The 12845-nt window shown below is 41.4% G+C and overlaps 1 protein-coding gene across 6 annotated transcripts in view; it reads left to right on the forward strand.

The window, feature by feature from the left end:
* The first annotated feature begins 804 nt into the window (after positions 1-804).
* TMEM131 (transmembrane protein 131) overlaps positions 805-12845 on the forward strand; it is a 191104-nt gene continuing 179063 nt past the window's right edge. For 3 of the 6 annotated variants that reach the window (XM_047781502.1, XM_047781504.1, XM_047781506.1), the window contains exon 1: positions 807-1281. In XM_047781502.1, coding sequence (XP_047637458.1) covers positions 1101-1281 — 181 coding nt within the window. In that variant the 5' untranslated portion in view covers positions 807-1100. Of the gene's footprint in view, positions 1282-12845 lie in introns of all 6 variants that reach the window. The other 3 variants (XM_047781503.1, XM_047781501.1, XM_047781505.1) reach the window with 3 other exon arrangements.

Below are 12845 nucleotides of genomic sequence, written 5' to 3' on the forward strand. Positions count from 1 at the left end.
TTGAGTTGGGCCTTTTATGTTAATAAAATGTCTTAAGAATACTTCCAAGCCGGAGAAAGCCAGCATAGCCACTAGACATATTTCTTAAGTACAATCTGCCTTCCATGGTCACTGCTGCACCCCCATCACACACAAAGCAAAGAGTTTTTCCCGTATCAAAGTTGGCACAATCCAAGGTAAGGAGGATTACATTAAGCGTTCCTCGGTGCTGTGTCTATAAGGAAACAAAGACGAATAGAGCAGGTCCCTGTTCCCAAGACAGCACCATCAGGCACTGAATCAGGCCTGGGGTATTCTCGAAGCGACTGGGAGGCGGAGGTGCGGCCAGGAGTAGTCACTGGATAGGATTTTCCGCGCTGGACCACGAGGTCCGGATGCGCACTCATTCCCCTGGAAGGCTCTCGCACTGCAGTACCAAAGATGCAGGGGTTTGTCCCGACCTCGGAGCAGCTGCCCAACCTCCCCAAGCGCCCCGCAGCCCCGCCCCCGCGCCAGGGCGGCTGCGCGGCCAGGCCTCCCCGTCCCCACGTGATCTCCGTCACTGGCATTGCGAAGCATGAGCCGCCATCACAAGTCCTGGCGGCTGGGCCCTGGCATGCCTCGCTCATTCTCCTCCTCATCGGCGGGGTAGCGGTGACGGGTTGGGGTTGTGCTTCCCGTGTCCCGTCTGGCCGCTGAAGCCGCGGGCCTCCAAGAGCGCGAAGGGGAGGTCGGACCCGCGGACTCCCGAGCGGATAGACCTGCTTGCCGTCCAGGTGACGGCACGGCGGGGGCGGTGCCTGGGGCCGCGCCCCGCCCCTCGCAGGCCAGCGCCCAGAGCCCGCGGCCCTTGCCCGTTTCCAGTATGGCCGCCCGCCGCGCTTGACCCGCGGCCTCTCCGCTTCGACTCTTCGTAGGCGATGCCGAGGCCGAGGCCGTGACTGACACTCTCGCTCGCACGCACGCACGGACCAGACCCACGCCCGGAGCCCGAGCCCTGGGCCCGGAACTGCTCTCGCTCCCGGCTCCGTGGCCAGAACCTGGACCACGGCTCCCGCGCCGCCGCCTCGCCGAGAAGGACCGCGCCGCACCTCGAGCGCGGCGGCCCCCGGCCGGCAGGGATGGGGAAGCGGGCGGGAGGAGGAGCAGCAGGAGCCGCCGCCGTCTCCACGTCTGCCAGGGCTGGTCTGGAGCCCGCGGCCGGCCGCGGCGGGGGCCCCCGGAGTGCGGCCGCTGGCCTCCTGGGAGCACTGCACCTGGTGATGACTCTCGTCGTGGCCGCGGCGCGGGCCGAGAAGGAAGGTAGGTGTCAGCCGGCCGGCATCTCCTAGTCCCGGCCCCGCGGCTGTCACCGCGCCCTCGCGGAGGCCGCTGCCGGGCTGCGACCGGGGAGGAAGGGCCGCGGCTCCGGTCTGCGTCCGGCGCGAAGTTGCTCGGTCGAGTCCTGTCCCGAGCCGGGAACTTGGAGTTCGGGTGCCAACTCGCGGCGTTGGCCGCACAGAGTTGCTCTCATTCTCCGTGATTCCTTCCCCTTGTCTTTCCTTTGGTCTCCTGTCACTGCCATTTCAAAACTTCCCTGGTTCTCGTTATTCTTGCCTCTTGGTCCACTATGTAGGAGGGGCGTATTTTTAGACTTGATTGCTGTTAATAGGAGAATTTTAGGACTTTTTTTTTTCTTTCTTTTTTTGGTTGCAGCTTTAATAACGGCGTGGGAAGAGAGCTCACTTTAAAATGCAGTAAAAATAGCGAGACTAGTGGAGAGACTTAAAAACAGCTTATCAAATTTTACTTTGGAATTGTTAAAACAGTTCTTGGGGAGGAATCCTGTTTCTTTAGCTTCCCCGTCCAGTATCGCTTTGCAGTGTTGATTGTTTAGCGAATTCTCCCTTTCTCAGATATATTTCTCCTTAGCCCTCTATTAAACTGTTGAAGCTATGCCTATACTTTTTTACATATTTTAAGATACATAATTGTCGTTGTCTTTAATGTGAAAGACTTTAAAAACAAATGGCAAGTTTCAAGTTTGCAAACGTTTTTCTATAATTTACAGTTAAAAGGGCTGACCCTTAATTTTAAAACTCTCGTTAGTATTGGGTGACTGTAAAACCGATACTTTGTCAGGATTAAAAATTATTTTGTAACCTAGAAGACCAGATCTGTAATTTGGTTGTCACTACCTGTGTTTGAGCCTAGGGAAATGAGGTGGCCATAAAGCCTTCCTAAAGAAATCACTAAAAGTGAATGGTTTTTAAAAAGCTAAGCAAAACTTGTTAGCTTAGCTACCGTTTTACACTAAGCTGCTACTGCAAAGAAAATAATTACTTGCCACAGTAACTTTAAGGATGATGTTCTACTTTACAACTGAAGTCACTTGCTTTTTTATTGTTAATTGAAGCCAACAGCAAAGCAAGCCAAATTAATGTTAAAGTGCAAATGTGTTTCAGCTTACTGTTTTGTTTTTTTCGTTGTAATTGTTGAGAAGTTATTTAAAGAATTATGAATCAGAAAGGATTAATTGATAGAAGCAATATTATTTCCTGAATAAAATATTACTACTTTAGGATTGGGGTTGGGGTTGTCATAGTTCATCATTCATTACACATCTGCGATTAGTTGATCTTAATGTATGTCGGTGGTGCCCAGCACAGCCTGGCATATAGTTGGTGTCCAGTAAACCTGAAATAGTACAATGAATTAATGTCTCTTTGGGGTTAAAGACATCCTTGGCAGGTATTGGGTCCTTGTTTTTCTCTTCCTTTGTTTACTTTTCACAGTGCCAGGCATTTAACATTTAAGTGAGTGATTATCTTCAGGGGCCATTAGCAAGGGGAAATAAAATGATTGAGTCTAGTAGGACATTAAGTTTGTATTGTCAAGTCCCTCGTTTGAGAAATGGCAGCCTACGTTATATTTGCTATTTGTATAGTTTCTAAGTTTTAGTACACCTCTCTAATACTCATAATGTGAGAGTTGGGGAGGATACCTGCCAAGGTGTACAAGGATGAAAAGATGGGGTCGAATCAGCCCGTGGTTGTGGCAGAATCAGACATCTTTTGTGGCCCATGTTATGTCCGTATGAACACTTTGAATGGAGAAATTAGCAATTAAAAATATTGATGGTAATTATGCTAGTATGGAACAAAGAACTCTACCCATTGTAAGTGGATCTGGTTCTAATCAAATATTCCGTAAAGGTAGTGCCAAAAATGGCCAGTGCTTTCAGTCTCCTTGCTGATCAAATTCTAGTAGTTTTTGTTTGAGTAAGTAGGAGAAATTGATTTTCTTACGTGAATGTGATATCACCAGCTTGGCACCATTTGCCCCAAAGGGGTGCGGTTGAGTAGTCCGCCCCCCCCCCCAAGCAAATCTAGGCAGATTTCTGAAGGTAGCCGAGTTCATTTTGTCCATTTATCTCCTGAGGATTTTTGGTGCTTATTTTCGTAGTATAAACTAGCTGACTTGTTCAAAGTTAAGACTTAACCTGCAATTTTAATGATAGTTCTCTGGGTATTTTGTATATTTCTATTGCAGCAGAGTTTCACTAGAAAATCTACAAACAAAATAAAACTCATTGTCTTCTGATGAAAAGCAGCAGAAATAGCTAGAGTACCTAAGGCAGTTTTTAATGTTTGAACTTGATGTTAATTTTCTTAAGTTAGAAGTATGAGCCACTTTTGGCCTTAACATCCTATATGCCTTTACATTCCTGTATCTTAACATTTATTTTCATGATCTGTTGGAAGTTTCACTAGACCAGAGAAAAGGGACCTTTGAGGATGTTTTGACTATGTTCTGCGTTTAGAAGGACTTTGAAAGAGCTGTCATAGGTAGAAGTTACTATAATTACTACAAATAACTTGCTTATTCTGGACTGGTATCAAGATTTTTCTTGAAGCTAAGCTCTACATATTGAGAAGAGTGAAAATAGGTGTGTGTGTGTGTGTGTGTGTGTGTGTGTAGTGAAAATATATTAAAAATGTATAGGTGGGAATTCCCTCTCTGGCACAGTGGCTAAGAATCTAACTGCAGCTCAGGTATCTGTAGAGGCGTGGGTTCGACCCCCGACCAGGTGCAGTGGGTTAAAGGATCCAGTATTGCCACAGATGGGGTATAAGTTGCAGCTGCGGCTTGGATTCAGTCCTTAACTCGAACTTCCATATGCCGCGGGTGTGGCCGTTAAAAAAAAAAAAAAAAAATATATATATATATATATATAGTGAAAATATGTGTATATATGGTGAAAGTATTTGTGTATATATTAAATGTATAACTTATTAGTAGCATTTTTAATTTATAAATAAGCATATTATTACCAGCAAATAAGAGCTTTTTAAAAGCATTGTATGTCATGTATGTGTATAATATGGTTTCATTGCAAAATGTGTTTTTGGAGAGCATGATTGTCTCTTAGTATAAATAAAAAGCTACGTTTTATGTATTTAGTAAATATAAACTTGGATGAATTTTCAGGAATGTGATTGTTTTAGTCTGACAATTTATATTTTAATGTTATCACTAATTGGCCATTTATGGCAGGGCAAAATTTGACCGTCTTTTGTAGGACTTTTAAATTGCTTCACCAGATACTTTGGTTTCATGCACAAATTTTTTTTTTTTAAGCCCTATTTGGGACATAAGTGCAGAAGGAGGGTAAAACAGAGTGTTTAGGAGTAAAGTTCAGAAGAAAAGAGAGAAACCGCTAATTTGATAGGGTGGTAGAATTGATCAGGAGTGGTATTTACTTTTTTTGTAATCAAATTATTACTTTAGAATATAAAAATGTTTCTTAAAGTGATTTCCTTATTAAGGGTCAAATGTTTTAATCCTTTGCAAGGGGGGTAAGTGACTTCTTGATTTAGGGCCTAGTACGTAGAATATTACTTCTTGATTTAGGGCCTAGTACGTAGAATATTGCTTCCCTCATATTGCCTCACTGATGAACTTTTGTTGGTTGCCTTTCCTGAAAGCCATTTGCTGCTGTTGGGAGCTTCTGAATCCTGCAGCTGGAAGAAGTGTGTCCTCTCTTTCTCTTGCTAATGCCTATTTTCTCTTCTTTAAAATCTTTGCAGCCATCCTCCTCAATACCTGCCCCTAAAATCAGCTTTGGGGAGTAGATGTAAAATTATCTAATGGGTTATCATCCAGAGTAGTAATAAGCCAGACTCCTCTTGAGGAAAATGAGATCATTGCTGGGTATTGAATATTTTAGAAACGTTCCTTATAATCTGCATGTGGCTTGAGTTGTCTGATGGGCCTTGTCTGACTGAGAGGCCCCTTTCCTCTGGATACTTCTCTATTTGTTCTAAGCATCACCAGGCACTGTTGATAGCTGCTTCTTGGAACTTTTCTTCCTTCATTTCTGTGACTTTGCACTTCTTAGTTATCATCCTGCCTTGTCGTGTGTCACTGTTCTCCAGCTGCCCATTGGACAGCCCTGTGCCTGTCTGGCACGTGGGGCCCCAAGTCCAGAGCAGAATTGTCTTGTGCCACCTCCGGTTTCCCAGTTTTTGTTAACACCATGACTATTCTCTCTGCCACCTTGGCCTCGTTTTTTTGACCCTTTACCAAGTGGCGCCAGTGTCCATCGACTTCGTGGGCAGCTCTCCTGTGGCCTCCAGCCACCGCTTGGAGCAGTGTGGTGAGCTCTCCACTTGGGTTCTGTCCTGCAGTCCCCTCTCTGAATGTGCATTGTCCTTGTTGGCTGTCATTCATTCTGATGCTTAATCATGTACTGCCTCTGTTAGCTACTTAAATTCTTTTATGGCTGTCATTCTTCACCTGGACTGGGACTTCTATGGGGCAGAACCTCTGTCCACAGCTGCAGTGTGTATATAGCAGGCATTCTGTTTTAAATGGAGGTTTGCCCAGAATGAGCTTATCCTCCCCTTCTCATATCCGGGACCTGGCTTGCATCCAGAGTACAGGTACAACTCTGAACTTGGATACAAGTATCATTAGCAGTTCTATTATTGTAGGACATGGGGTGACATCCAAATGTGTTCCCTACATGTTACTTTCCCTTGTGACTAAAATAAGTAACGTATACTTATCTGAACCATCCCTTTTGTGACTTTTGGATTTTAAGATTTCAAATCCCCCTAAAACCCCAATTTATAGGTCATGAAACAGGTACAAAGTAACATTCTCAAGGTAACAGAGCGGATAGGTAGTTGAGCCAGGATTCCCTTGCAAGCTTTCTGTCCATAGAGCCAAGCTATTTAATCCTGAATGAGTACTAGATTTTGTTGTATACCAACTGTGTGAAGAACAGATCTGCCCCTTCATGCAAAATGAGTGTGTTGAGTATTCAAGAGAGGTGTACTTTCAAAAAAAAAAAAAAAAAAAGCAGCCTAAACATCTGTATCACTCTCTGTCAGCTTCTTAACTATTAGAATGATCCTGGTGCCTTCTTAAAAGGAGAACAAGAAAATTTATGAGTGGATAATCCATGGACCAGGTATTTGATGTTGGAAGCTGCTGATTCAACTCTTTGCTCTTGATGATTTAGGTACCTGGTATATTGCTTAGGTTAAATTAAGCTATATTGCATTCTGTGAATACTCCTTAGTTTTAGATTGGTGTAATAAGCTAGTCTAGACATGTGGTTTTAGTCTTAGAAACTGGCCCTGTTCAAAGGACATAGAGGTAATCCAAAGGCTTGTAGTGACATCTGCTTTTTTTTTTTTTTTTTCTTTCCTCTTTTCTGGCCATGCCCATGGCATATAGAAGTTCCTAGGCCAGGGATTGAAACTGAGCCACAGCAGTGACCTCAGCCCCTGCAGTGACAATGCGAGATCCTCAACCCACTGTGTATCACAAGGGAACTCCCAGCATCCTCTTTTGATGGTGGTGAAATCTGTTTCAGACTTTGATTAGAAGTCCAGGAACTCTAGAAGAAGTTCATTTCTGGTACCTTGTTCATTCTTACAAAGGAGTTTTTGGATTAGGTGGTCATTAGTTTCATCTGTAGTAGATCCGTTTTTCCTTTATTCTTGTGTTGCTTTAGAAAGATTTTTAGAAAACCATAGCAGTTTGTTTAATTCACTTGTTGAATATAGAACTTAGAGCAAAGGTCCGAAAAATGCCTTAGGTCTAAGAAGATCTTTGACATGGTCTGTTATGATAGAGCATCAGATCCACTCTAATTGTTTATTTATTTATTGATATATAATTATGGTTTAAAAGACACAAAAAGCTTACCATCTTAACCATTTTAATGCAGTTCAGTATTAAGTATATTCACATGGTTGGGTGGTGGGTCTCCAGAACTTTTTTCATCTTGCAAAACTGAAGCTGTAGCTTTTAAACAGCAGCTCCTTGTTTCTCTTTTCCCTCCAGTCCCTGGCAGCCACTAAGCTACTTTCTGTTTTTTCTGTTTTTTATGAATTTGACTACTTTAGATACCTCACATAAGTGGAATTATGTAGGATTTGTCTTTTCGTAGGAATTATGAAGGATTTGACTGGCTTAGCTCACTTAGTGTAATGTCCTCAAGGTTCGTTGTGTTGTAGCAGGTGACAAGATTTCTTCCCTTTTTAAGGGAGAATAATCTATTGTACATATATATCATTTTCCCATTTTGTTAGTCTCTTCATCCATCAATGGACATTTGGTTTGCTTCCACATCTTGACTCTTGTGAATAATACTGCTCTGAACATGGGTGGGCAAATGTCTCTTTGAAATCTTCTAATTCTTTTGGGTATATACCCAGAAGTAGGATTGCTGGATCATATGGTAGTTGTATTTTTAGTTTTTCAAGCACCTGCCATGCTGTTTTCCACGGCATCTACATCATTTTAAGTTCCACCAATAGTGCGCAAAGATTAGTTTCTTTCCATCCTCACCAACACTTGTTATTTATTTCTTTCCTTTTTTTTTCTTTTTTTTAAATAGGGGCCAGTCTAATGTCTATAAAGGTGATACCTTGTTGTGGTTTTGACTTGAATTTCTGTAATAATTAATGATATCGAGCATCTTTTCATATGCTTGTTGGCCATTTGTATGTCTTCTTGTTTTGAGAAATATTTATTCAAGTGCTTTGCCCATTTTTAAATTGGATTATTTTGGTTGTTGAGTTATAGGAGTTCTTTATATAGTCTGGATATTAATTTTTTTTTTTTTTTTCTTTTTAGAGCTGCACCTGAGGCATGTTGAGGTTCCCATGCTAGGGGTGGAATCGGAGCTAACAGCTGCCTGCCACAGCCACAGCAACGCAGGATCTGAGCTGCGTCTGTGACCTACACTACAGCTCATGGCAACGCCAGATCCTTGACCGAGCCCAGGGATCGAACCCGAATCCTCACCGTTTCCACTGCACCATGATGGGAACTCCGATATTAACCTTTGACAGATGATTTGCAAATATTTTCTCCCATTTTCTAAGTTCTCTTTTTAGGATTGTTCCTTTGATACACAGAAGTTTTTAAGTCTGATGTAGTCTCATTTATCTATTCTTGCTTTTATTTTATTTTTTGCTTTTTAGGGCCATACCTGCTGCATATGGAAGTTCCCAGGCTAGGGGTCTCATCGGAGCTACAGCTGCCGGCCTACACCACAGCCACAGCAGCGTGGGACCTGAGCCATGTCTGTAACCTACAGCACAGCTCACGGCAGTACTGGATCCTTAAACCACTGAGGAAGGCCAGGGATCAAACCTGCAACCTCATGGTTCCTAGTCGGATTCATTTCTGCTGCGCCACAATGGGAACTCCTGTTGCCTTGCTCTTAAGGTCATATCCAAGAAAACATTGCCAAATCCAATATCATGAAGGCTTTTCCTGTAGTATTTTCTAGGAGTTTTACAGTTTGGGGTTTTACATTTGTTCTTTTACTCATTATGGTTAATTTCTGCATACTATGTAAGATAAGGGTCCAGATTCTTTCTTTTGCATGTAGATATCCAGTTTATGTTGAAGAGACTGTCTTTTACCCATTTAGTAGTCCTGGAACCCTTGTATGAAGATCATGTGACCAAATACACATGAGAGTTTATTTCTGGGCTTTACACTCTATTGCATTGGTTTGTTTGTCTCTCTTTATGCTAGTACCATACTATTTTGATTACTGTACTTTGTTATATCTTTTGAAATCAGGTAGTGTGAGACCTCAACCCTTGTTCTTCCCTTTCAAGATCGGTTGGCTCTTTGGGGCCCCTTGAAATTCCATATGGATTTTAGGATGGATTTTTCTATTTATGCAAAAAATACTTTTTTTTTTTTTTTCGGTCTTTTTTAGGGCTGCACCTGCAGCATAAGGAGGTTCCCAGACTAGAGGTCCATTCAGATCTGTGGCTGCTGGCCTACACCACAGCCATAGCAACACAGGATCTGAGCCGAGTCTCTGACCTACACCACAGCTCACAGCAACGCCAGATCCTTAACCCACTGAGTGAGGCCAGGGATCAAACCCTTGTCCTCATGGATGCTAGTTGGTTCGTTAACCACTGAGCCACAACGGGAACTCCACTACTGTGGTTTTGATAGGGATTCCATTGAACCTGTAAATTGCTTTGGGTAATACTGACATCTTAACAGTATTTCATCTTCCAATCCATGAACACAGGATAGCTTTCCACTTATTTGTGTCCTATTCAGTTTCTTTCAGCAGCATTTCGTAGTTTTCAGTGTACAAGTTGTTTGCCCTCTTGGTTATTAGATTTATTCCAAGGTGTTTTATTCTTTTTAATGCTGTTGTAAATCAAACCTGCATTTTTAAACAAATGATTTCCATCATTGTATGACTAAGAGTTGCGAACACGTAGTTTTTGATAAAAGAAACATACACTGTTTTTGAAACAATTCTACATGCTTAAAGTATTTTCTTAGGTTTCTTGTCTAATAAAATGAAATATACTTTAAGCCCTCTTAAATTCTAACAGTTTGTGACTATTTGCTGTATCAGTTATGACTATAAAATGATATGACAGTCTAACTTTGGTACTTAAGGACTAAATTCTTCCTGTGTAGTTATAGTATACATATGAATGAAAGCATGCACTAATAAAAAACCATCTCAGCAGTAAATTTGAGAAATAGCCTAAGCCAGCTCTAAAGATACAAATTGATTAGCAGTTTGCATTCATGTTATGGCAAAGGCCTCACTTAGATTTTCTTTTGGGGAATGATTAATTGGAAGCAGAAGATTTTCTAGGGACTTGTTTCTGGTACAAAGATGCTTTCTGAAACTTAGCTGTATTTATAAAGAAATGTGTTTGAAGTATGGTTCAAGTTCATCATTCTAAAGTTTTACTAAGAATGTCTAAGCAGTGTCTCAGGGCAGTGTAGTTTTCTAACTGGATCACTTTAAAAAAATGCTTCTCTGATTTGGTGACATTGGCTCATGTGAGGTACTGCTTCTTGATTTGCAAATGGAGAATGAAATAGGTTGGCACTATCAAGAGGTAATGTCTCTTTTCAGAGATAGTGCAGTAGTAGTTATTATGTTTCACAGGCTATTTCATAGTCAGGAGTTTATTTCACTGTACTGGGGGCTCCTCTTGGGTGATGGCTGGACTAGAAAAGAGCTTACTGAGAATAGCATTGACAAGACAATCAGTAAGAAGGGAGCAGGCTGGCAATTAGATCTAAATTTATTGGAATCCTAGAGATTCTTGTGAATAGAATATAATTTCTGAATACTGGAATATTGTCAGTTCCCCATTTAAAAAGCAGATATTGCCAAATTGCCTTTGAAGAAAACTCTCAACATCTCACCAGTACTGTGTGAGGGTATCTGCTTTCCCACAGTGGCTGTTACCCTTCTCACCTGGCAAGAAAAGGTATTGCACTCTTTAATTGATTTTTTTAAATTGCTAGTGTTTCTTGACCATGGTTTCATACTTGATGAGTGACGCAGTTAGGTGTAAGATGTATCTCAGTTCAGAGAGAGAAGAATGATAGAGTTACAACTGGTATACTAAGAATGCATTATAACCTGGAGAAATTCTAGGTGACCCTAGGCAGTATTCTACTTATGGACCTAACTCAAAGTGTGTGTCACTGAGGAAAGAATTCTGGGAACCACCATTCTGCGTGGCAAGGAGATGGCGTAAGAAGAACATACCAGGCTCACTGTGTGAGTTACCTAAGTTAATGAGAGAGAAGTCTGCTAGAGTTAGGGAGTTGAGATATGCATGTAGTGGTTCAGAGTGCAACTCTGGGCTCCAGCGATCTGCTTTCTGGCTGTGTGACTGTAGGTAAGTAGCATTAACCACTGTCTGCCTCAGGTTCATGATCTGTGAAGTAGGGGTAGTAATAGCACCTCTCAAGGAGTTATTGCAGGGTTTGCCAAGGTAGTGGGTGTCAAGCCCTTAGCACAGTGCCCAGCGCATTTGAAAAAAATGCTGGTAAGATTGAACACTTAGACACATTTGCTGGCCATTTGTATTTCTTTTGTATTTTTTGATCATGACTTTGTCAGTGCTTCCATTGGTGTTTGAATTTTTCTTTTTAAAGTAAATGAACACTTAGTTAAGGATTTCATATTTTTCTAAGTTTCCATTTGCATTTGAATTTTTAATTTTCTATTTATTCTTATCTAAAAATTTATTAGCCAAATCTGTCATTCTTTTCCTTTATGGTTTCTGCTTTTGTTGTTAGGCTTAAGAAGCCCTGTGCATAAAGTTTATATATATTCACCAGTTTTTTTTGTTTTAGTTTTTGTTTTTTTTTTGTCTTTTTGCCTTTTCTAGGGCCGCTTCCCGTGGCATATGGAGGTTCCCAGGCTAGGGGTCTAATCCGAGCTGTAGCCGCTGGCCTATGCCACAGCAACGCGGGATCCGAGCTGCGTCTGCAACCTACACCACAGCTCATGGCAACGCCAGATTCTTAACCCACTGAGCAAGGCCAGGGATCAAACCCGCAACCTCATGGTTCCTAGTCGGATTTGTTAACCACTGCGCCACGACGAGAACACCATATTCACAAGTATTTTAAATTCATACTTCTACTTTTAAATGCAAATCTCTAATTCTTCAGAATCTATTGGTGTCAGGTAGAGAATCTTTTTCTCAGGTGGTTAGTTACCTTAACACCACTTACTGAATTATATATAGTATTTCCTTTTCATGCAAATTCTGTTACATACTTGTATTTGTTTCTTGATTTTTCTGTGTTTTTTGTTTTTTTTTTTTCTCCCTTTTGCAGCTGCACTTGTAGCATAGGGAGGTTCTTTGGCCAGGGCATGCATCTGAGCCACAGCTGTGTCCTACACCACAGCTGTGGCAATGCTGGATCTTTAACCAACTGTGCTGGGCCAGGGATAGAACCTGAGCTGCTGCAGAGACAATGCTGGATCCTTAATCCATGTACCACAGTGGAAACTCCTGTTTTGTTTTGTTTTTTTCTTCTTCACAGATATATTTGTATATTTTTTGATTTGTTTAAGTACTACATTTTCATTTGTCCATTTTATTAGCTGGCTTGGCAGGTCATCCCCTTCCCTTAAATTATTATTCTTCCCAAAACATTTTCTTGTCTATCTTGTTTTTCATTTGCTTTTTTGATTAGAATTGCATCAAAATGTTAGACAAATTTGAAACTCGTTGACATCTTTATAATGTTTTCTATTTATTTTCCTTTCATGTATGTGTGTATACATATATATGTACATATACACTCAAATACACACTATTACAGAACATGAAATGGCCATTTTGTAGATCCAATAACAACTACCGTAGATTAAATAACAACTTAATCCAATAGTAAATATGTATGTATATGTATAATTGCATTGGTTGGAGCTTTAGAACAGTGCTAAATAAGAGTAGTGAAAAAGTAGGCATCCTTATCTTTTTTCACTGTGAAGTATGATTGGGGTAGTTGGTTGAAATTAGATGTTCTTGATAATAATTAAGAAACTTCCT

This window comes from Phacochoerus africanus, chromosome 5, assembly GCF_016906955.1.
Source record: "Phacochoerus africanus isolate WHEZ1 chromosome 5, ROS_Pafr_v1, whole genome shotgun sequence".
NCBI classification, from domain to species: domain Eukaryota; kingdom Metazoa; phylum Chordata; class Mammalia; order Artiodactyla; family Suidae; genus Phacochoerus; species Phacochoerus africanus.